The 25,469-nt window shown below is 39.3% G+C and overlaps 2 protein-coding genes across 3 annotated transcripts in view; one reads left to right on the forward strand and one right to left on the reverse strand.

The window, feature by feature from the left end:
* LOC114898726 (RH-like protein) overlaps positions 1-2,727 on the forward strand; it is a 33,010-nt gene extending 30,283 nt beyond the window's left edge. Inside the window, exon 10 of one of the 2 annotated variants that reach the window (XM_029228703.1) lies at positions 2,701-2,727. In XM_029228703.1, the coding sequence (XP_029084536.1) occupies positions 2,701-2,727 (27 nt within the window). Of the gene's footprint in view, positions 1-2,245; positions 2,357-2,700 lie in introns of those variants that run through there. The other variant, XM_029228702.1, reaches the window with a different exon arrangement.
* Positions 2,728-4,503: 1,776 nt separating this feature from the next.
* TMEM50A (transmembrane protein 50A) lies at positions 4,504-25,125 on the reverse strand. The gene is made up of 7 exons (XM_029230404.1): positions 24,972-25,125; positions 23,191-23,296; positions 21,367-21,479; positions 18,900-18,967; positions 16,763-16,855; positions 13,991-14,051; positions 4,504-4,999 (listed from the first exon to the last, which is right to left on the reverse strand). The coding sequence occupies exons 2-7, from the start codon at positions 23,281-23,283 to the stop codon at positions 4,954-4,956; spliced, it is 474 nt and encodes a 157-aa protein (XP_029086237.1). The 5' UTR covers positions 23,284-23,296; positions 24,972-25,125; the 3' UTR covers positions 4,504-4,953.
* Positions 25,126-25,469: the final 344 nt, after the last annotated feature.

Below are 25,469 nucleotides of genomic sequence, written 5' to 3' on the forward strand. Positions count from 1 at the left end.
GAAGACCAAGTGGGGTCATAACATATGTGACCACATTATGTAAAACGCAAACTGTCATGTGAATGTGAAAGTTTATTACTAGGGGTTTAGACAACCACAAAGGAATGTGTAAGCCTAACAGCTATCATTTATTGCAAGCCTATTGTTTCCGATTCTGTGCTGGATGCTTTTCAACATTATCTGATTTTATCCTCGCAAAAACCCTGCGTAAGAATAAGTCTCCCCGTCTGCAGATGAGGGGTAACTTGTCCAACATGACAGAGCTAGTAAATGGAACAGGAGGAATTTGAATCGGTGTCTGTTTGGCTCCAAAGACACAGCATGTATGTGTTGTGGGCAGCTACTGGAGAATGGTTATGTCTCCCCTCATCTTCTGATGTATATTTTTTTACAGCTGAGTAGAACTATTTATTCAGCAGCGTAACACTTATAGCTTGCATTTAAAAAGCAAGAATACAAACTTCCAAAGCTGATAAATCCAGAGGTGATTTTTTTTTTTTTTTTGTAAACCATCCAAAAAGACATTTTAAACATTATGGAATGCCCTTTATTGTGTGTCATAGAAGCAGACTACTGGGGGTTGGAAGGGACATTCCTTCACCGGTTGCCCAGACCATGCTCAGCACTTCCTGGGATGGGGCACTCACCACCCCCCAAGAACACCCATCCCATCCTTGGATGATTTTATTAAGATGTACTCATTCATTCACTCATTATTAATTTCATAAATATATTAGCTAATATGTGATCAATATTGTATGAAGAGCTGGGGAGACACATCTAAATAAAATTTAGTTCTAGGTCTTAAGGAGCTGCGTGTACTAACCCTTTGTCTTCTTGGAAATTACAGTGATCCTCACCCAGATACTGATTTACAAAAATCCAATTTATAATTTTTCATATGTCTTCTGCCTTCACTAAGAGGATAAATTCTTTCAACTTTTAATTTCAATTTCATAAACCATGGATTTTATTTCATGCTTTCCAAGGCACAAGGACCCACTGACATCCATTTATTAAAATGAAGAAAGGAACTTTGTTTTGCGAGTCTCCCATGGACAAGCCCCTGTTCTGATTATTGTGTGGATGCAAACAGAGAAAATAGGGGTCTAAGCACTTAGAAGAACTGGATCTTTACCTGTGCACAGCTCTATCTATTAGGTACTAAATAAGTAACCCTGTAGTTGCTAGTTGAACCAGCGGAGGCAGAGGTCACAAGCTTGGGGAGGTCAGGATTTGCTGGACGTGGCTAAGTGACAGAAACTGGAAGACATTCCAAGAAAGGGGAGGATTCAGAGCAAACACAGGAGAAGCATGAAGCAACTGGCTCAGGGGCGAGTTGGTGAAGAGGAGGATGAACGGTGGGCAGAGTCACTTGAATCATCCTTCAGGCGATGGGGAGCTCCCAAGGTTTACGTGGGGAAATGGTGCCATAAAATGAATGTTTCAGGGGTGAGCAGTATGACGGGATTAAGCATGTAGGATGGATTCTGAAATGACTGCAGTATACTCAAGGTCATCCGTTGCTTTCTGAACACGTATTTGTAGTTTATTTTTTACAGGATTGTATTGCCAAAAAATTTAAACACCACCACTGTTTTGGCACAAAAACACGACAAAATGTGTTGAGTTCCTCTTGCTGTTTTATGCAAAACAGCATAGCCTTGTCACACTGGTGTCACCCCTGCTTCTGATTTAAAACAGATGTTCTAGACACACAGTAAGGGTCCAAAAAATGCTCATTCTGCCAAAATGAGGAGAGCCGGTTTTTAAAGCAAAGTAGGAAAACAGATCAAGAGCCTGCTGATTCCTCCCCTTTGGGAGAGGCCCAGTGGAAACAGCCTCATCTGGGCGGCAGATCTGAATTGAGTCCTAGCTCACCCACCACAGGCTGGTGCCCTTGGGCAAGTCACTTTACTTCTGTGGGGTGGAGGGGAGGTTCAGTTCCTTCATTTGTGAAATGAGATCAAATTCGACGTTCTGGAGTCAGACAGATCTGGGTTCTACCACCTCTAGCTCTGTGATCTCTGAAATGGAGATATCTCACTAGGTTGTTGGAAGGATTTAAGGGAGGTAACATGTGTGAAATGTTAGCACACTGATCCATAGAAAACACCGCATAAACTTTAGCTACTCTGATTTCTGGTTCTAGAATTCTGTGATCCAAGGCTACTCAACATGCAGTGATGTTGTATGGCAGGGTACCATATGGCACAACCAAAGAACTGAGGATTGATTTATTTAGCTTGCAGAAGAGAAGACCCAAGGGAGACCTAAGAACAATCTTCAAACACTTGAGAGACTGTCATGTAGAAGAGGGAAAAGATTTTTTTCTATGCTTCTCCAAAGAATTTAACTAGTCCCAGTGGGCGATGCAGTATAAATTGCTAACAATTTGAACTGTCTGCAAAACGGAATAAACTACCTCATGTGGTAGTGAGTCTCCTGTCACTGGAGGTGTTCAAACAAAAGCCAGGTGACCACTAATGATCCATGTAAAGAGCTATATGAAATGAGATCTACCTATCTAAGAGATCTTCCAATTCATATTTTATGAAAGAACTTCTAAGACCTTTGTGATGAAACAACATTTCGGGCAACAGAAGTTTCAAAAGATCAAGCCAGAATCAATATGTGTACAATATTAAGCATATAATAAGGGTTCATCTGTAATAAAAAATGTTTGCTTTCCTTTTACAGTTTCCACATTTGGCTGTTGGATACTAAGCGAAAGCATCCAAGAAAAACAAGGGCTGTTTGAAAACCACCTCTTTTCACTGTTGCCCATTTTTTTGTGTGTGCGACACTCATTACAGCAAAGTCTCATGTCCAATGAAACAGGTCAGAGATAGATTTGATATTAAAAATAAAAGACTAAAAACATAAGGGATAATTTTATATTATAATAATTTTAAATAATTATGTTTGGTTTCATGAAAGATACTGGTATCATTATTTTCTTGGGTGCAGACACACACAGTTCACAAAATTAAGGTTTTGGTTCAATTTTATTGACAATTTAGATCCTTTCTTGCGCTTAGTAAAGTATTAAGCTATCAGTTAACTCACCTACATCAGCAAAGCAGATGATATAAAACAGGGGAAAACTAAGAACTCACTTAGATTTAGCCCTTGCAGACACTGTGCTTTTATTCCAGTGGTTTTACAAGGAGTTCCTACTCCCTGAGCATATCCTGAATTTAACTGTGGGGAAGAAATTCGTGGTCAAAGGTGGAGATACACTGCCTCAAGATTTAAAAACTAGTTCTATGACCTTGAGGAAATCATTTAAATTTGCCATGGTCCGGGTTGCCTTATCTGTAAGAAAAGAAGGTGAACTTCAACCCCTAAGATCGCCTCCACTTCTCACATCCTGTGGATCTAAAACCTCACCAGGAGTGATTTGCTGTGAGATGAGAACAACACAGCAGTTTCTTTGAATAGTCGATGACCAGGCAACATTCAAATTGTACACACTGGGAGAAAAAGATGGCTGACATAGAAAGGGGACCACTGGGACTTCCCTGGTGGTCCAGTGGTAAAGAATCTGCCTTCCAATGCGGGGGACGAGGGTTCGATCCCTGGTCAGGGAAGATCCCACATGCCATGGGGTAACTAAGCCCGTGCACCACAACTACTGAGCTCGCGTGCCTCAACTAGAGAGCTCGCGCACTGCAATGAAGATCCCGTGTGCCGCAACGAAGATGCAGCTAAATAAATAATAAATAATAAATTAAATTAATTAAATAAATAATAAACTAAATTAAATAAATAATAAATTTAAAATAATAAATTAAAAATATAAATAATAAATAAATAAACAAATAAAAATAAATAAATACTAAAAAAAAGGACCGCAATTTAAATCTAAGTGATATTTGGCATTTAATGAATGGCTAATTGTAGCAAGTTTTATGAAAGAAAACATTTCAAGCTTTAGTTCTGAAGAACATGTATCCCACAGTTAGTTTATTAAAGAATAAAAAAAATTCCCATTTTGCCAAAGTGGGGAGCCTGGGGGATAACAGAATTCCAAAGAGGAACAGACTAAGAATTCCCAGTAGTTAACATTTGTCATTATAATTGACCCTGCTGGTCTATCTTGAGCTTAGTGGTTCAGTACAGAGATACAATGAAATGGAATCTAATTTATTATCAAACCGACAACAGAATTAGTCATGTGAGTAAAGACCAGTGTCAAGTCCCTATCCTCTTCCTCTTTCCTTCCATGGTAGCTGTGGAGTGATTGTCAGCGTCCCACCAGGACCAGGTATCACAGCTGAGTTATTACTCACCCCCTTCCCCCCCCCCAATCACTACCACTGAAGGGACACTTTTGAGGAGACTGGAGGCAGGATTGTGGGGCTACTCTCTTTCAACATGTTCACTCATCCCTTGGGAGATGCTCAATGGTTACTTACACTGAAATATTTACAGAATTTTTGGCAAAACCATATAAACCAAACACAAAGTATACTGAGAAATAATTCTGACCACTGAATAGTTTTTTAAAAACAACAATATGTTTATATTTCATTTAACATTTGACACAGAAGAGGCCACATTTAAATAAACACATTAAATCTTCAGAGAACTTTAACTGCAGTTTTGCACCTTGGATATGACAGATACTCATATAAGATGCTTCCATAATTTCTTCTGTCATTTATTTTTATTTTTACAAATTATACCATGATAAAACATAATAAAAATTTCTCATATGAAATATTTTTAACATTTTACAAGTTAATCAAATGCATACCACAATAGATTTTGCTGTTGTTGGTGTTGTTTAAATAGGGAGTTCTCATGATTTTAGTATTATACAAATTTAAGTTGAGACTACACTCAGAAAGAAGTTTAGAAAATGGCATTACAAAAGACTGGGAGTGAGCAGTGAAAATAAAAACCAAACCCATGCAGGACTTCTCTGCAGTAATAAATCAGATGTTTTCACTGCCACAAGTCTTCAGTGCGGCCAAACTTAAAAATGAGTCCTCTGTGAATAAAATAAGAAACATCATATGACTAGCTGAGTTTGGTAAAAGAAAGACTGTGTGAGATTTAGAATCGTGGGAAACTAACAATAAAGAATAATTGATGAGTTGTATGGAAAAAACCCATGGGACGTATCAGAACAGAAACTGATCATTCTAAGGTAGTAAATTCTTTCACTGTGCTCAGCTGTGCTATTTACCACTAGCTTCCCTGCATCCTTAACTTCTAAGTTTGGAGACGTATGTCCCCCCTAAAAAGTTAACCAATGTTTAGCATGTAACCATTATATGTCTGATTTTATCTAGTTCATTCAACAAGCCTTTTTTTCTTTTAACATCTTTATTGGAGTATAATTGCTTTACAATGGTGTGTTAGTTTCTGCTTTATAACAAAGTGAATCAGCTATACATATACATATATCCCCATATCTCCTCCCTCTTGTGTGTCCCTCCCACCCTCCCTATCCCACCCCTCTAGGTCATCACAAAGCACCGAGCTGATCTCCCTGTGCTATGTGGTTGCTTCCCACTAGCTAGCTATTTCACATTTGGTAGTGTATATATGTCCATGCCACTCTCTCACTTTGTCCCAGCTTACCCTTCCCCCTCTCCGGATCCTCAAGTCCATTCTCTACATCTGAGTGTTTATTCCTGTCCTGCCCCTAGGTTCTTCAGAACCATTTTTTTTTTCTTAGATTCCATATATATATATGTGTTAGCATACGGTATTTGTCTTTCCCTTTCTGACTTACTTCACTTTGTATGACAGTCTCTAGGTCCATCCATCTCACTACAAATAACTCAATTTCGTTTCATTTTATGGCTGAGTAATATTCCATTGTAATATGTGCCACATCTTCTTTATCCATTCATCTGTTGATGGACACTTAGGTTGCTTCCATGTCCCGGCTATTGCAAATAGTTCTGCAATGAACATTACTGTACATGTATCTTTTTGAATTAGGGTTTCTCAGGGTATATGCCCAGTAGCAGGATTGCTGGGTCATACGGTAGTTCTATTTTTAGTTTTTTAAGGAACCTCCATACTGTTCTCCATAGTGGCTGTATCAATTTACATTCCCACCAACAGTGCAAGAGGGTTCCCTTTTCTCCACACCCTCTCCAGCATTTATTGTTTCTAGATTTTTTGATGATGGCCATTCTGACTGGTGTGAGGTGATACCGCATTGTAGTTTTGATTTGCATTTCTCTATTAGTCATGTTCAGCATCCTTTCATGTGTTTATTGACAGTCTGTATATCTTCTATGGAGAAATATTTTTTTGAGGATTTTTGCATCTATGTTCATCAGTGATATTGGCCTGTAGTTTTCTTTCTTTGTGACATCTTTGTCTGGTTTTGGTATCAGGGTGATAGTGGCCTCATAAAATGAGTTTGGGAGTGTTCCTCCCTCTGCTATATTTTGGAAGAGTTTGAGAAGGATAGGTGTTAGCTCTTCTCTAAATGTTTGATAGAATTCGCCTGTGAAGCCATTTGGTCCTGGGCTTGTTTGTTGGAAGATTTTAAATCACAATTTCAATTTTAGCATTTGTGATTGGTCTGTTTATATTTTCTATTTCTTCCTGGTTCAGTATCGGAAGGTTGTGCTTTTCTAAGAATTTGTCCATTTCTTCCAGGTTGTCCATTTTATTGGCATAGAGTTGCTTGTAGTAATCGCTCATGATCCTGTGTATTTCTGCAGTGTCAGTTGTTACTTCTCCTTTTTCATTTCTAATTCTATTGATTTGTCTTCTCCCTTTTTTTCTTGATGAGTCTGGCTAATGGTTTATCAATTTTGTGTATCTTCTCAAAGAACCAGCTTTTAGTTTCATTGATCTTTGCTATTGTTTCCTTCATTTATTTCTGATCTGATCTTTATGATTTCTTTCATTCTGCTAACTTTGGGGGTTTTTTGTTCTTCTTTCTCTAATTGCTTTAGGTGTAAGGTTAGGTTGTTTAATTGAGATGTTTCTTGTTTCTTGAGGTAGGATTGTGTTGCTATAAACTTCCCTCTTAGAACTGCCTTTGCTGCATCCCATAGATTTTGGGTTGTCATGTTTTTCTGTTTGTTTGTTTTTTTGCGGTACGCGGGCCTCTCACTGTTGTGGCCTCTCCTGCTGCGGAGCACAGGCTGCGGATGCGCAGGCTCAGCGGCCATGGCTCACAGGCCCAGCCGCTCCACAGCATGTGGGATCCTCCCGGACCGGGGCACGAACCCGTGTCCCCTGCATCAGCAGGCGAACTCTCAACCACTGCGCCACCAGGGAAGCCCGGGTTGTCATGTTTTCATTGTCATTTGTTTCTAGGTATTTTTTGATTTCCTCTTTGATTTCTTCAGTGATCTCTTGATTATTTAGTAGTGTATTGCTTACACTCCATGTGTTTGTATTTTTTATAGATTTTTTTCCTGTAATTGATATCTAGTCTCATAGTGTTGTGGTCAGAAAAGATACTTGATACAATTTCAATTTTCTTAAATTTACCAAGGCTTGATTTGTGACCCAAGATATGGTCTATCCTGGAGAATGTTCCATGAGCACTTGAGAAAAGTGTATTCTGTTGTTCTTGGATGTAATGTCCTATAAATATCAATTAAATCCATCTTGTTTAAAGTATCATTTAAATCTTGTGTTTCCTTATTTATTTTCATTTTGGATGATCTGTCCATTGGTGAAAGTGGGGTGTTAAAGTCCCCTACTATGAATGTGTTACCGTCGATTTCCCCTTTTATGGCTGTTAGCATTTGCCTTATGTATTGAGGTGCTCCTATGTTGGGTGCATAAATATTTACAGTTGTTACATCTTCTTCTTGGATTGATCCCTTGGTCATTATGTAGTGTCCTTCTTTGTCTTTTGTAATTGTCTTTAAAGTCTATTTTGTCTGGTATGAGAATTGCTACTCCAGCTTTCTTTTGATTTCCATTTGTATGGAGTATCTTTTTCCATCCCCTCACTTTCAATCTGTATGTGTCCCTAGGTCTTATGTCTGAAGTGGGTCTCTTGTAGACAGCATATATACGGGTCTTGTTTTTGTTATCCATTCAGCCAGTCTATGTCTTTTGGCTGGAGCTTTTAATCCATTTACATTTAAGGTAATTATCAATATGTATGTTCCTATTACCATTTTCTTAATTAATTTGGGTTTATTATTGCAGGTCTTTTCCTTCTCTTGTGTTTCCTGCCTAGCGAAGATCCTTTAGCATTTGTTGTAAAGCTGGTTTGGTGGTGCTGAATTCTCTTAGCTTTTGCTTGTCTGTAAAGGTTTTAATTTCTCCATCGAATCTGAATGAGATCCTTGCTGGGTAGAGTAATCTTGGTTGTAGTTTTCTCCCTTTCATCACTTTAAATATGTCCTGCCACTCCCTTCTGGCTTGCGGAGTTTCTGCTGAAAGATCAGCTGTTAACCTTATGGGGATTCCCTTGTATGTTATTTGTTGTTTTTCCCTTGCTGCTTTTAGTATTTTTTCTTTGTATTTAATTTTTGATATTTGATTACTATGTGTCAGCGTGTTTCTCCTTGGATTTATCCTGTATGGGACTCTCTGTGCTTCCTGGACTTAACTATTTCCTTTCCCATACTAGGGAAGTTTTCAACTATAATCTGTTCAAATATTTTCTCAGTCCCTTTCTTTTTCTCTTCTTCTTCTGGGACCTCCGTAATTTGCATGTTGGTGTGTTTAATGTTGTCCCAGAGGTCTCTGAGGCTGTCTTCAATTCTTTTCATTCTTTTTTCTTTATTCTGCTCTGTGGTAGTTATTTCCACTATTTTATCTTCCAGGTCACTTAACCATTCTTCTGCCTCAGTTATTCTATTGATTCCTTCTAGAGAATTTTTAATTTCATTTCTTGTGTTGTTCATCACTGTTTGTTTGCTCTTTAGTTCTTCTAGGTCCTTGTTAAACATTTCTTGTATTTTCTCCATTGTATTTCCAAGATTTTGGATCATCTTTACTATCATTGCTCTGAATACTTTTTCAGGTAGACTAACTATTTCCTCTTCATTTGTTAGGTCTGGTGAGTTTTTATCTTGCTCCTTCATCTGCTGTGTGTTTCTCTGTCTTCTCATTTTGCTTATCTTACTGTGTTTGGGATCTCCTTTTTGCAGGCTTCAGGTTTGTAGTTCCTGTTGTTTTTGGTCTCTGCCCCCAGTGGCTAAGGTTGGTTCAGTGGGTTGTGTAGGCTTCCTGGTGGAGGGGACTGGTGCCTGTGTTCTGGTGGATGAGGCTAGATCTTGTCTTTCTGGTGGGCAGGACCACGTCCGGCGGTGTGTTTTGGGGTGTCTGTGACCTTATTATGATTTTAGGCAGCCTCTCTGCTAATGGGTGGGTTTGTGTTCCTGTCTTGCTAGTTGTTTGCCATGGAATGTCCAGCACTGTAGCTTGCTGGTCCTTGAGTGGAGCTGGGTCTTAGCATTGAGATGGAGATCTCTGGGAGAGCTCTCGCCGTTTGATATTATGTGGAGCTGGGAGGCCTCTGGTGGACCAATGTCCTGAACTCGGCTCTCCCACCTCAGAGGCAAAGGCCTGACACCCGGCCGGAGCACCAAGACCCTGTCAGCCACACGGCTGCTGCCATTTTCCCCCGGCCAACAAGCCTTTTTTAAGTCGAGGTGCTAGGTGCTAGAAGCTAGGGCTAAAGAAGTAAAGATACAGTCCCTGCTTTCAAGTTGCTCATGTTCTTGATGACACAATGTGGTAGTATAGGGGGTGGGGGTGGGGAGACACATATATATCACATGTTAAGGGAGCAGAGAACATATGGGAATTTATTTTGCCTGAATGTGTTAGAAAAGGATTTACAGAGGAGGTAATATTAGATAAGTTTTGAAGGATAAGCAGGAGTTTGAATGGGAGGTTGGGAGGAACAGGAGCTAGTGGGATGATGAAGGAAGATGTTTCAGGGAGAGGAAAAGGAAAAGTAGATCACAAGGCAAAGAGGAATAAAAGACCATGGGGCCTCAGAACAAGCCCAGGAGATGGATGTGTCAGGAAATGCCCTCACAGAGCTTACACTCTAGGTTTTAGTTTGGGAAGTATCTATAGTTGTCTTCAAGGCTTCAGTTTAAGAGGGCAGAGTGGAATTATATGCATATGTATACACACACATATATATATATCTCAATATAAACATCTGTGGTGTAGTAAAGCAGCGGAGAGTCCAATATGGCGAGTATAGTTCAAGAATCAAGGAGGATGAGGAACAGCAGTGGCCGGATTTGGCCTGACCAGGGTGGCAAATTGCCCACAGGGGCCTTCGGTGCCTTAGATGAGTCAAGGGGGCAGGCACCAGCCTGTGATCTACTAAAGGGGCAGCTGGTACTCGGGCCCAGGCAATGCATGAGATGGGACTATGCAGAGATGCATCCCCCATTAAAAGAAACAACTTTAGCTCCAGCGGATTGTTGCTGAGCAGGGCCCAGGGTTGTCAGATGCTCTAGTTTTTCAAGAAAGGCCCCAAATTCCAATTTTTGATGAAATCTCTTGATATTTAAATGTCAGCTCAATAAAAAAAAAATACTGTATAGGCTAAATAAAACAGAATTGTGGGCTGAATTTGGTTGGACGGTCATTAGTGGTGACCTCTTCTGTAGACAGCTCCGAGTTTTGAAAAATTTTAAAACAGGAAATGACAGGCTTAGAGCTTTGTTTTAGAAGGAAACCTGACATAGGAAAACTGGATCCAAGAGAGGTATCAGTCAAGGATGTGAAGTGCTCAGGAAGGGATGAGGACGACCAAACATAACAATGGAAATAGACAAAAAGAGAACAGGTTTAAGACAATTCAGAACCAGACTCATCATCAGGGCTTGGATGTGGGCAGTTAAGTGCAAGGGAGAAATGAAGAGAGGAGTGGACGCTTCAAGGACATCTGCTGGTTTTCATATCTGTTTTCCGATCTCCAGTGTATACTCAAGGTTAAACCCTCCATCAAAATGGTTGATTTAAAACAGGTTTCATAGGGAATTCCCTGGCGTGCCAGTGGTTAGGACTCTGTGCTACCACTGCAGGGGGCCCAGGTTCGATCCCTGGTGGGGGAACTAAGATCCCGCAAGCCTAGCAGCACGGCCAAAAATTTTAAAAAAACAGGTTTCATAGGCCTTTTTTAAAGGAAAACACCTGAGTGTTTTTTGATGAAAACAAAAATGCAACCAGGGGAAAAAAAAAAAAGTGCAACCAGAAAGTCATCTATACCCTCTCTTGGAAGTATATGAATTTCTCTTTATAAAGGATTTCATAAACCTCCAAAAAGTGATTTGATCTCTGCTCTTCCAGGTAATGTCAAACCTACTGCTGCAAAAAAAGAAAAACCAAAGTTGGGTGTTAGGGACCCTACTCTCCAGAGAGCTTAAAAGAGATGTGGTAACTTCAGCACACTAGTCACCAGATGTAAACTATAATCTCAATAGTTTCTTGGGCAAGAGCCAGTCCCTCCTACATTGTCAGATGGTCACCTTTGGTACTGACATCTGTTTCTGAAACAGTAATTTCTAAGTGTTGCTGAGAACTGTTCTGTTATAAATCAAAATGGTAGGCAATCTGCTACAACTATTCTAACAATGGTGTCTATTAGTTGAATTTAATTTTGATTTGCTTACAGTATTTTCACAAAACCAAATTAGTTTTTAGACTTAATAGATAGAATAGTAATAAATGAGAAATTAACCAAACTCATTGCATAGAAAAGTAATTTATTATAACTAATTTGAGACAATGACAAGTCATTGATCGGTTTCCAAGGTTTTGTGAAATGTGCTAACTACCATATGAACTTAACGTGTTTCTTCCCTCATTGGAAAAGATAAAAGTTTCCCACAAATCTTCTCTCAATCCTCTGGTTCCTCTCTGCTGTGACAGAGTAACTTCTCTGCCAAAAACAGCATCTCAAAGTGGAACTTACTTTATCCTCTACCTCTGCCAGAGAAAATAATGATTAAAATAAAGAAGGCTGCTGTTTGCCCTTCCTTGGCTGGTTCTCGTAAATCCCCTCCCTACCACGCCATCCTGAAGCTTTTCTAACCCCTGCCTCTGACCCTGTTACACTGCCTTCCTTTGGCTGAAGTTGTGGGGCACTGAATTCCGCCGAGCACCTCTAACCCTGTGGAGATACTGGGGTAGTGAGCTCAGGGTGCCTGGTCCTTCTTTAAAGATGCCCAAGCCTCAGCATTGCAGCTTGAAAGGAAAAGAAATCATAAATATCAACACTGTCCCTCTCATAAACACATGCTACATTACCCTATAAAATAACAAGCTTACCCATATTTACCAAATTTGCATAACCTGCAGGGTGAGGTTTGTTCACTTCGTATTTTTCAAGTACAGTGTTATACCAAGCAACTGGCTGGAGATTCAGCAAAAGGAGAAAATGTCAATTACATTCATTCCAAATTTCAAATTTCACCCTCATAGTACCTGGAGACTGAACTTTGAAGTCAGATAGCCTGAATTCTAGCCACACGATCTCAAACATGAGCTCTGTGCCTGTTTCTCACATATAAAATGGTGACAATAATGGAGCCACCTTCCGAGTTGTGTTGGGGATTAACTGAGGGCACACATGTAACACTAAGATGGTGCCTTGCCCATAAAAAGTGCTCAATAAACTTTGGTCATTATTATTTTCTGCACAAAAATCAAGGGGCTTTTTTTTTTTTTTTTTTTTGCGGTACGCGAGCCTCTCACTGTCGTGGCCTCTCCCGTTGCGGAGCACAGGCTCCGGACGCGCAGGCTCAGCAGCCATGGCTCACGGGCCCAGCCGCTCCGCGGCATGCGGGATATTCCCGGACTGGGGCACGAACCCGTGTCCCCTGCATCGGCAGGCAGACTCCCAACCACTGCGCCACCAGGGAAGCCCTGGCCTAACATTTTTAAAAAACCCTTTGGGTTTTTTCCACTAGTTTCAAGATGCAAGGTATGACCCAAAGTGGCTGTGGATCTTGCCACATGTAAGTTCACATTTTTCTTATTTCTAAACTGATTTTATAAAATTGCAAAAATGCTTTGTGGTAGAACGCGAAAAGTGTGAATACCAACTGCAGACTATTATTAAAGGGCAACTGCTAGCATTTCATGAGTGGTTCAAGTAGATATGGGGCATCTATTTCCTTTTAGGAGGTGGGTGGGAAGGGACAGGGAAGGAGAAGTCCTAGAATAGACTGTCCTAGAATATACAGCATATAAAGAAGATACAGAATATAAAGGTTTTTTTTAAAACCTTTTTTGGATTAAGGACATCTTTGAAAATCTGATGAAAGCCACAGACTCTCTTCCCAGAAACAAGCAGAAAAACCAATGTCTTGCATACAGAAATACCTGGTGGTTTCCAATCTTTAGAAGCCTACCCATGGAAAGGAAGTTAAGAACTCCTGATACACAGGATAAAGAGAAGTTTTTGTTGTTGTTGTTGTTTTGGGGGGGAGGGGTTGAGTGGGAGGCCAGGGATAGGGGAAAGAGCAGGCCCTAAGTGTCCAGGAAAGAATGAACATTAGAAAAGATTAGTGATAAAAGTATTAAGGTCTTAGCAATCTTTTAATTTGCCATTGCATCAGAAGGATAAAAAAATGTCAGGGCTTTTCCTCTACCCCTCAACTGTCACAAATTCTCGTGACACCAAGGATAGTAAGAACCATAAAATGCATTCAGAAACAAAATTTTAAGAAGAAATGATTTTAAGCAGGCTTTCATTAAAAGCAACTGTTAGAGATACAGATTTTAAATGAACAGTGCCAGTGTTATGTAACTAAATCTACACAAATCACAGTTCTTCGTTAAAGGGGAGGTGGTGGCAATTTTAAAAATCGATGTATGTTCCCAAGGTGGGCAGCAAGCCAACCCATGTAGTAAAAATATCTTTCTCAGTCTCATTCTTCGTATTTTATGACACTAACATGGGGAAGGGGCATTAGACGGGGAAATTAAGCAACTAAATATAGTAAATGACATAAAATAAACCATAATTTTAAAAAAAGATAGGATGAAGAATGCAAAACAAACTTACCCAAAAAAGATGAAGGCATTTTGGAAAAATACAGCAATTCCAGGGTATACTATGGCTTTTTCTGTAAAAGTAATTGTAATATTTAGAGGTTTATGATCTCAACACATTGTTTCTGATAAACTGGTGAATATGTTTTCCTGCCTAACATAATTGATTTTTCTGGTAACTATGGTTGGTGTGGGCATTAAATGACATAATACATACAACAGAGTGTAGCACTGGTAGCCTCCTGCATTTATTTAACAAATACTGAGCACATATTACGTGCCAGCACTGTTCAACGTGCTGAGGACACTGCAGTACATAAAACAGGCAAAGTGTTTGCCTTCACGGAGCTAGAGAATACCAAGAATAAATAAGGAGAAAAAGCAGGAAAGGTATAGGAAATGTAGTGAATGATGATATTTTCTACAGGTGGCCAGAAAAACCACATGAGAAGGTGACACTGGCATAAGGACACGAAGAAGGAAGTGGGGGCAGGAGCCGTGCAGAAGCAGCAGAACAACAAGTGCAAACGCCCTGGGGTGGGAGTGGTCTGGTACATCAGAGGAATGGTCACGTGGGCCAAAGAGAGAAAAGTAGGAGACAGATCAGAGAAGTACGAGGGGGCTGGGAGGTGCAGATCCTCTAGAGCCTTGCAGTAATGGTGAGGACTTTGATTTTCACTCTGGGTGAGAGGAAAAGCCATTGGAGGGTTTTGAGCAGAAAAGTGACCTGAGCTGACACATTTCAATAGGATCCTGCTGGTTGCTGTGCTGACAGTAGACTAAAGGGAGGAAGGGGAGAAACAGAAACCAGTGAGGCGGCTATTTTAAGAAATCAGGCCACAGACTATAGTGGATTGAACCAGGGTGGGAGCCATGGAGAAGGTAAAAAGTGGTCAGATGCAAGACCACTTTCTTTAATAGCAGAATCAACAGGATTTGCTGATGGACTGGGGTGTGTGGGATGTGAGAGAAAGAGGTGTCATCCTTGACAGGCCTTAACCACCCAGGTTTTGGGCTTAAACACCTGGATAGAGAAAGCAGCCCCTAACTAAGATGGGCAAGACTGCCAGAGGACCATTTTGTCCCCATTTTATCCTCGACTGATGGAAATTCTCATAAATTTCTACTATTGGAACTGTTAATTATCACTGCTTAATTGACAAACTGAGGCATGATGAACAGATGAATAGCAACTTTTTCTCATAATAGTTTTAAATTAATCTGATTACCATAGCCACTGGTTTGTACTGGCCTTCTCTACTAGAAGGCCACATTAAACAACTATTGACACTAGAATGACTCATAAAGATCCTATATAAAGGCAACTTTATAAAATTCCAGATCTGCTGCTAATAATTCTCAAAGCATAACCTGGCTTCAGAAGCCTTTAGGAAAATAACTTAAAAGTCTATGAGATGAACACATTCTTACAAAAAGGGGCTCTGTATTAATAGTTGTATCTAGGAAAGAAGAATTATCAGTAATTTTAGTTTCCTCTTTGAGCTCTTTTTTTTTTTTTTTTTGGCGGTACGCGGGCCTCTCACCGCTGCGGCCTCTCCCGCTGCGGAGCACAGGCCCCAGACGCGCAGGCTCAGCGGCCACGGCCCACAGGCCCAGCCGCTCCGCGGCATGTGGGATCCTCCCGGACCGGGGCACGAACCTGCATCCCCTGCATCGGCAGGCGGACTCTCAACCACTGCGCCGCCAGGGAAGCCCTGAGCTCTTTTATATTCTCAATTTTCTACAATGAGAAAGAATTATGCACTTCACGTGATAAAAAAGTAACATTTTTGTTTCTAAAATATGATGGTGATAGATTTTATAGCAGCAAGAAAACTACTTATGATATCATGTTAAATGCAAAAGGCTAGGTTGAAAATTATATTTATACTGATTATAACTACTTAAAAAACGCAAGATACCAAAGGAAATATACCAAAATATTTAAGAGTAGAAAGATTATTATAGTTTTTTTCTTTCTTTTCTACATTTTTAGTAACATGGTTTTATAATAAATTATATAAATAAAAGAAAAAAATATAAATATTTAAAATTGCCTATCATTCCTATCTGTAAGATTAAAACAATTTTAATAAAAAATCAGGAAACAAATGATTTCAATCCAAGAATTACATTTTATTCAAAGAAATAAAATGTTAAAATATGAGCTAGCTTAGATCTCTGCTGGTCTAGTTTGGCAAATCATTAATATTATATTTTTACTATGATAAGCATCGTCAATTTTACCCAGAACATTAAATGGATTTCATGTTTTTCTGGGGTCCCTCAAGGCAAAATTTCAGCCAGGGACCCAAAAGCAGGTCTTTTCCTAGCTTGCCTTAAACTGGCCTTATATAGCAGATACGCCTTAAATGTTAATTTGCTTTTCTGTCTAAAAGAAGATACTATCATATTATCAGGGAGCTTTAGCTCAATAAATTTCAATTCTAGGATGTTAGAGCTTTGCCTGGATATTACTCAGCAAGTCAAAACTTGCCAAATAGCTGGACAACATATGTGTTCTGCTTTTGAGGTTTCTGGAAGCCAAAGAGAAACAAGGTATAGAGCTGTGTCCCATTCCTTCCAGGCTCTAGATTAGAAAATACAGAAGAAAGGCACACTAAAAACATAGCAAACAAACAAAACAAATACAGATAGGGGGAGGAAAGTTCCCAGGCACAAATGCCTTGTTAGTATGAAAAAAGCTTTATTCTAAAAAAAACCAACTTTAACACAAAATTTCAGTATTCCATTGAAGTAAAATAAAAACTGCGTTTTCTCTTACCTTTAGCAACATACCCTCCAAAAAGGATCCACATAGATGCGATCAGAGAGCCAAAGGCCAACATGAAACCAATGAACAGCCAAATGCGAGCACCTTAAGGAAAATAATATTTTACCAGAATTGTTTCTCAAATGGCAGCAGTCAGTTCAATTAACTTTTCAAAGAGAAGACAAAAACCCAAAGAGAAAAAAAATGTGTAGTTGCCATTAAAGTCTAAAGCAAGAACAGTGAAAAATGTGCTGAGTATCATCAGTGTGGACGTTGGCTCTTTTCCTGTTGGTTGGTTGGTCTGTATATTCTAAGTGCCTGTGCTTACTTTCCCCAACTATGACACTGAGAAAAACTTTACTCTCCCTCCCTATATAAATCTCATGAAATATGTTTCACCATATTTAGAAGCTCATTCTCCAAGTATTTTTAGAAATTGTGCTCCAAAGTTTAAAGCCCTCTAAGAGAACTTTCAAACAATAACATAGGTATACTTAACAAAAAATTCATATTCAGTGATATGTGAACCTAAACACTACCGTATTTCCCTTTTAGGCAAGTCAGGCAGCAAAGCAAATTCAAATTTAGTGTGGCTGGCACTTAGGACTAAGCTGCATTAAAATCATGTTAACAGAGAAAGACAACCAACTTATAAATCACATTATACAATATTTCTGAAAATTTGATATGAAATAAATGGAGTCATTAGATGGCCTAAAATGAATTCTGAGATGAGTTTGTTTAATTAGCACAAATACATTTTAATAAAAACACTGCCCTGCTCAATAAAGCACAGCAAATAGAATGTTATAAATTTCTGATTTCATACCCAAAACATAAAATAGTTCTGAAATAATAAGCTGTTACTCATAGATGAGATATTAAAACAAATACAACTAGCTCTGGACCCCCCAAAGCTGTGCTAGCTAACAAATTTTATTTATGGATGTGATTGCCATACTCTATCTAGTCTTAGCTCAAGCTATTATTGGCTTATTATTACCAACACTAACTGCTAACGTCCATCTCTTTGTTTAGAGTTTACAAGGTTGTGGTACGCTGGTATTTCTGTATCTTTTCTACTTAAGTTGATCTACAAAGAGAGTGAACCAAAGGAGAGTCTGAAAGCATAGACCAGAGCTGACTACTGCAGTTTCTCCTGTTTCATTAGGGAAAGAAAAAAAAGTCACCTGAAATTTGCCTATATCCAGGTTTATTTTTGTATGGATATAATATTTTACCATTTAAACTGCTCAATAAATATCTGTCCCCTCAAATCTCTGACTAAATTGCACCCTATAGGAAGCTGTGCTACACGTATCCTGTATTCTGCCTACCTTGGGGTTCAGGGGATATGAATTCCTTAGTTGAGCAGGGCAGGCCTGGGTGAATCTAAGCACTAAAATTCTATTATTCTATTCAGTTTTGCAAGATTGAAAGAGTTGCACAACAAAAATGAATGCACCTACTACTGAACTGTATACTTAAAAATAGTTAAGATGGTAAATTTTATGTTGTGTATTTTAAAACACACCAAAAAACTATGACTCTAAGCTATTTCAAAATGCTAATTCAATCAAGTAAGGTTGGCAAAAAAGGGAAGAAAATAATTTATATGGTATAGCTTCTTAAAAAAAAAAAAATTAATTAATTTGGCTGCGCTGGGTCTTAGTTGCGGCACGCGGAATCTGCATTGCTGTGTGTGGGATCTTTGTTGCAACGTGCGGGATCTCTAGTTGCGGCATGTGGGCTCTAGTTCCCTGACCAGGGATCCAACCCAGGCCCCCTGCATTGGGAGCACCAAGTCTTAACCACTGGACCATCAGGGAAGTCCCGGTACAGCCTCAAGTAGCAGAAATTCTATTTTGCACGTGTATTCTTTATTATACACTGTTCTTTACTGTACTCTGTATACGTTTATATCCACATATTATTGCACAGGGTTATATATTCAAAACTGTGCATATATTTAAAAACACTATTCGGCAATCTGTGATCAAATGCGACTTTTACCTTAGGCCTTGGAACCTATGACCTCTCCTTGGAACCTATAACCTATCTCTGATCTGAAGGAGGCAGACAAGTGGCCCTTCCATGCATAATTCTCATTTTCAGGGTGTATAGTAAGATGTTGTTTGCACCTATTTACCTGTTTGACCCAGGCAACCTTCACTGTAGCTATCACCTCGCACTTGTCCATTCGATACTGCATTAATCCTGTGTGAATACAATAAAACCAAGAGATCTTAACCGGAAATTATCCATGACATCAAATTACCAGGCACAATAAGCTAGACTTCTGCAAATTTAAGGTAAGTCTTATAAGTCTTGAGTCATGGGTTTTTACACCTTAGGCAAATCCCCTCTACCAGGTATCCTGTAAAGCAGTGGCCATAGTCCCCAGACCAGCAGAATCAGCATCACCTGGGAATTCTTTAGAAAGAAAATTCCTCGGCTCCACCCCAAATTTACTGAAGCAGAAACTCTGGGTATGGGCCCCAGCAATGTGAATTTTAACAAATCCTTCAGGTGATTCTGATGCTTGTTAAAATTTGAGAGTGAAATTCTCAAAATTATATCTTGCTAAGATTGGAAGGATCTTTAGCTTGGTCCTATCAAGTTTTCCATTTGTACACATCAGACATACTCAACATGAAGAGGTGCAAGTGGTAAAATCTTGTTTTCTCAATCCCTGTTACACGTTCCAGACATAAGAAGTCTTTTGCTGACTTTCACAGAATACTAAATTGAGATAGCCTTGCTTTCTTTAGAAGTATCCTCTGAAAATTTTAAAATATCATGGGAAACTGTTCACAAGACATTAAGTTAAGAAGTTAGAAAACTATATATGTGTGTATGTGTGTGTATATCTCCATTTAACTGTGTATGTGTGAGTGTCTACTGCTAGAAAGACACAGGGGCTGTGTCTATCTTATTTCTCACTTTTGGTCTCAGTGCCTAGCACAGGGATCGGCACATAGTAGGTGCTGAATACATGAACCCTAATTTTTTCACAACAACATAAAGTCTTAATTTATTCATTCAAATCTAAGTTTTAAAAAGAATGATCAAAATACTCTTAATTATTTTCAGTGATCTCTTGTAAGTTATTTGGTACATAAAACAAATACATTTTAAAACAAGTTTCATATTTTTAAACAATGCAGATGTTCTTGGGCTAGTGGCTATTGGCTCTGCTTTTTCCTTGCTGAGCCACCTGAATACACTTCACAGCTCTCTGTGGGACAGTCATGACCCTGCCTCGTCAGTCTTCACCACTAGGCACATCCTCGAATGAACAACCTCTTTTTGTTCTCTGGTATTACCGGTTTTATACATATCTCAAACTTATAGAAAAGTCCCAAGTATAGTTCAAATAAATCTGTTTTCCTGAAACATTTGAAACTTGCCAACACGATGACCCATAACCCCAGAAATTTGTATGTATTTCCTATAAATGAGACAGTTCTACCGAACAATACAACCATCAAGATCGGGAAATTAACAATGATCCATTCCCATTAGCTAACCATCACACCTCATCCAAGTTCCCCGGTTGTCCCAATAATGCTCTAAATAGTAAAAGGATCCGGTCCAGAACCATGAGGGACATTTTGTTCTCCTGTCTCTTTAGTCTCCTCAGTCTGGACAGTTCCGCAGTCTTCTCTGGCTTTTATGACCTTGACCCTTTACTCCAGCCATGCTGGTCCCCTTTACATACAGCCTTTGTGCTTGCTCTTCCATCTGTCTGGAATGATCCTCTCCTACGTATCTCCATGATCAGGTCCTTCACTTCTTCAAATCTGTACTTAAAAATCACCTTCCAATAAGGCCTTCCTTGACTCTATTTAAAATTTCTGCACCCTCTGCTGACATCTCATATCCCCACCTCTGCTTTTTCTCTCTAGCACTTATCATTATCTTACATGCTATATATTTAATTTATTTCTCTTTAGTTACAATCTGCCTCACTCATTAAGGTATAAATTCCATAAAGGCATGGATTTTCCTGTTTTATATACTGTATTTACTGTACCTAGAGCAGAGCCTGGGAATATAAAAGCTTAATAAATATTTGTTGGATGAATGAATAAACAAACTCTTAGACAAAGTATATGGTTTCTGACGTGAAAGTAAAGTTATAAACACTGACAGCCTAGAAATAAAAGGATAGCTGAGAGAAGCTGGGGGACAGAAGTGGGAGAGGAGAGGTGGAAGGAAGAAAAGAAGCCTCCTGCTTTTCTTCAACAGTCCTTCTCTATGATTTGACTTTTGTTGTTGTTGTTGTTGCGGTACGTGGGCCTCTCACTGTTGTGGCCTCTCCCGTTGCGGAGCACAGGCTCCGGACACGCAGGCTCAGCAGCCATGGCTCACGGGCCCAGCCACTCCACGGCATGTGGGATCTTCCCGGGCCGAGGCACGAACCCGTGTCCCCTGCATCAGCAGGCGGACTCTCAACCACTGCGCCACCAGGGAAGCCCTATGATTTGACTTTTAAACCATGTCCCATATGTTAATTTGGTTAGCACTTAAAAGATTTAACTCTACTCAACTGTATGTAAAACATTTTTCTTTTGTGACAATCTGTAAGTCATGTCACTAACAATGACACTTACATTAGGAAGGCTATGGTTGCTATAACACCACAGGCATGGTAGGAGTGGTTGAACTCTTCCACACTGGGATAAATGACAGCTGCATCTATGATAATCCACCAGCCTGTAAAAAACTAAAACAAACAAACCACAAAAAGGAGAAATTAAAGTTATTTCATATCTTACTGGATAAAAAGCAAGGAATCTTGTTTTCCAGCAAAAAAAGCAAGAAATCAAGCAAAGAATCTAAGTGAACAGATCCTTTCTAATAAAGTCCAAAATTTTCTTAAATGTTCCAGCAGTTTCTTGCATATAATTAGTATATGGCTTAATATCTGATGAAAGATTAGATACCCTAAAGTCCCACAGCAATTATTATTTATTAACACTTCTTTTCTAAGTCTACTTTAGTCATTATTTTATGTTGTCATATTAAAGTCTGTAATCTAATTTTGTGAACTAGAAGTTACAATATTTCATGGCAGGAGAAAGGAAAAAAGTGATTCAGACTCCAGCTGACAGGAGGAGTGGCCTGTTGCCGATATATTATAAGCCTCCAGGAAGATATTATTGAAAATGAAAAAAAAGTATTCAAAATAATATAGGGAATAATTATCGTTGATAGAATTTTAGCTAGCCTCTTGGTGTTGTGAAATAAACAATGGCTATGCAGTACTGCTTTCCCTTTTGATGAACTATAGTGCAGTCTACAGATGGTTTCAGAGATTATGCTAAATTCAATTTAAATACCAAATTATAATTTATTTTAATTGCATTTGGTTCTGGACACTATCAAGGGCAAACATATAATGAAAAAACATTAAAACTGCACAAATATTTTTTAATCACCTGAGCAGAAACTTACAATAAGATGATATTAAGCAAATACTGACAAGTAGCTTAGAAGGTTTGGAAAGTAACCCCCTTCTCTATCCCCACTTGCAATCCTGACCTAGTTCGCTCTCAGAATTGCCATCTTCAGGGAATCATTTTAAAATAACTATTTTAGGCTAATCAAATTATTTTTATCAGGTTACAGACAGATCCATACTCCATTAATGACTTTTTTACTAGCTAGTGCAAGTACTCTTTCACTGTTTTTTTTCACCCTTAGCTCAATGTATTCAAGATATTTTCTTCATAGATTAAAATTCAAAGCTTTTTTTGTTAAGAGCAGAATTTCTATAGTAGTTTTATATTTTGACATTACTTTGGAAAAATAAAGGATAATTATTTTTCATAGATTATAACTGTCAGAGACTAGGCAAAGAGGACATATTTAGAGTTTTGTTTGTTTAAAATTCACTGTTTAGAGCATATGACAACATTAGAGGACAAAACAAATATCAGATACCTTGAAGGATCTGTAATGTAAATAAGAATTTTATACTCTAAATTACTTCTAAGCAATATATTTTTATGAGTTCTTTCTTTCTATTTTCTAATGAGATTGAGAAGAAAGTTAACGCTGATCATGGAGAAATGCAATCATATCTCTTGAATGGTTTTGACCTGATTGTTTCTTAAACACTTCTTAGTAACTTAATGTACTCATTAAGAGGAAGCATAATCCATGCTGAGTAAGTGTATAAAATATACTGTCTTACTATACAATTTTTTCATGCAGTTAAAGTAAAATAATCTAATCAAATTTCAAGCCATAATATCAACTCTAGATGGAATAACTAAACCCTCTCATAAATAAAACAAAATATCAACATTTTAAAAAATTCAGTAGCAAAGATAAAATAAATAGCACTTACTTAAAGACATCACACAGAGCTTTAAATACATAAAAACAAACACACCAAAATAATGAAGGCCCAAATTATCAAGGACACTTACTAGGATACCAGCAGCAATGGAAGCAATAGTATTGCGCTTTTCCCCCCAATCAATGCATTCTGAGCATCTCAAGCCTTCTAGAAATCCAGACATTTTTTTCAGGTCACTTGAAAAAACAAACAAACAAACAAAACCAACTAAAGTACTTCTATTGACTTGCTTCTAAGCTGACTTATGTTTCTAGAAAATAATTAACAGTTTAGGAATAATTTAATAAAAGTGAAGTTACAAATACTTTATCTGGCTACATATACTTCAGAATATTTAATTTAGCTTTTGATGAATTTCCACATAACTCTGGAAAACAAAATGTGGACTCATTTAAGTTTCTTTTTTTTTAATTTAAAAGATGGTTTTGGTATATTTTAAGCAATGTAAACAAAAGCGGGCATCCCAATATTGAAAAAATTTTACACTGATTATTAATTTTAATTCCAAACTAAGTTATTATGTGACTTAGATATTTACAGTCCAGCAGCACTAGCATAGCAGAGACAAGTGATAAAACTTTGGTTCTGAGTTAAAGCATGGACTCAGATGAAAAATATTTCTCTTAACAATTTACACATTTTGTCATAGAACATGTTTCTTCACACTCAGATTAAGAAATTAAACACTGCACCCGCCTCACGTCCCTTCACTTCATTGTTTTTTCCTTCTCCATGTCTGTCTGTTGGCATCATTTCTATGTAAAGAACATCCACTTCATTTTAGTAAGCTCTATCTCTGACACTAACATGTTTTCCAGCCAAGAGGAAGCACAAAATTGAAGTCAATATTAATTCAGACCATAAAAAAAGAAAGAAGAAAAAAAAAAAGGAAGGACGAAATTAAAGAAAGAAGGAAGGAAGAAAGGAAAGAAAGAAAGAAAACGGACTGCTATATTACCATGGATAAGTTACCATAGACGACACTTACATAAAACATTCCTTAGAGCTGGGCCATACAAACCTGGTCTGATACACATCCATAGGATCTCTATTTCAGAATATGAAAAAGCCTGCATTAAGTGTAAATTGTTAATAATCAAGCAAACATCCAAACTCCTACAGTGAATCTTAACCTGTCCATGAAGCTACTCTGTAGCCAGCAACCATGGTTGTTCAAAAACATATCCTAAAAAAGAGCAATGAATCCAGTTGGAAACGCCCTTATAAAAATTAAATTTAAAACCGTGATTATACCCAGTGCTAATATGCCTTTAGGACAAGTCCAATTTTGAAAATTCACTCGTTTTATTCTTCCCTGGGAGGAACGGCAAGCCAGTATGTTGTTTTCGGTTCACCCCAATGACACCGCCCCGAATCTGTTTTTCTTTGGTTTATTACCCGCACAACTCGTGCCCAAACTCCGCCCTCCAGATTCTGGGAATCTGAGGTGTAGAGAGTGGCCTGCGACTGGGAAGATGTGGAAACTAGTTCTAGCTCTTGTGGCTCGGCCATCTCCCTCGCCCAGGGAACCAGCCGGCTTACACTCCTTCCGGGGTGTCAGTTTCTGCAGCTCTAAAGTAGGGAGGCATGCAGAGTTTCAGGGATCCTGTGACGTGTCGGGGAGGGCGCTGTCCGGACTGCTGAGGCGGTCGTCCTCTCCCGCCGCCGGCCGGACACGAGTCAGCAGGAGGTGGCCAGGAAGTGTCCAGCAAGACACAGCCTGAGCCTGCAGCTTCCCAGAGGGTGGACCCAATGACTCAGGCAGCATCAGCCGGGCAGACACTCCCAGGTCCCGGCCTCATCCGGCCTGCGGCAATTCCTCCCCTTCCCCCACTCCTGCCTGGCACTTACGTCCAGCCCCGCGCGTGCAGTCGGTCCAGAGCCCGGTGTCGCGCCGCGCCGGGCCGCCTCACTTTCCCAGTTCCAGCCAAGAAAACAAACCAGCCACAGGCCGCCGGATACCCGGATTGAGCAGCACCGCCCGAGGAGCTCGGTTGCGCATGCGGAGAAGGGGCGGAGAGAGCGGTGCGGGGAGAGTAGGACTCGCTGAGGGAGGGCCAGAGAGAGCCACGCCCACCACGCCGACGTCTCTGCGCATGCTCCGGGCGCCAGCTGTGGGGACTTTCCGCAGCGCTCAGTTCACATGTGTACGTCGGAAGTGATACATGGGTCCGGCATTGCAGGGTAGGTGTGGGAAGTTGCTTTCTCCTAAGCTTTCGAAAGAAGGCGTTTGTTGGGGCTCTGTATCCGTCTTCGGTGAGGTGGTAAAGTTTCTATTGCTGGGGTCGCTCACACAGTTATCTCAGGCATGGGTCCTGTGTGGTGCAAAAGGTAGGTCCGGATTCGCGG

The sequence above is a fragment of the Monodon monoceros genome, unplaced genomic scaffold (genome assembly GCF_005190385.1).
Source record: "Monodon monoceros isolate NGI ecotype Baffin Bay Population unplaced genomic scaffold, NGI_Narwhal_1 Super_Scaffold_18, whole genome shotgun sequence".
NCBI lineage: Eukaryota > Metazoa > Chordata > Mammalia > Artiodactyla > Monodontidae > Monodon > Monodon monoceros.

Bases quoted from the DNA above. Each gene is read 5' to 3' on its own strand.
- TMEM50A (XM_029230404.1), bottom strand. From the start codon at position 23,283: ATGTCTGGATTTCTAGAAGGCTTGAGATGCTCAGAATGCATTGATTGG. The intron at 21,480-23,190 runs GTAAGTGTCCTT...TGTTTGTTTTAG, and splicing joins CCATTGCTGCTGGTATCCTA to TTTTTTACAGGCTGGTGGAT. The intron at 5,000-13,990 runs GTAAGTTTGTTT...TTTTATTCACAG, and splicing joins AATGCCTTCATCTTTTTTGG to AGGACTCATTTTTAAGTTTG.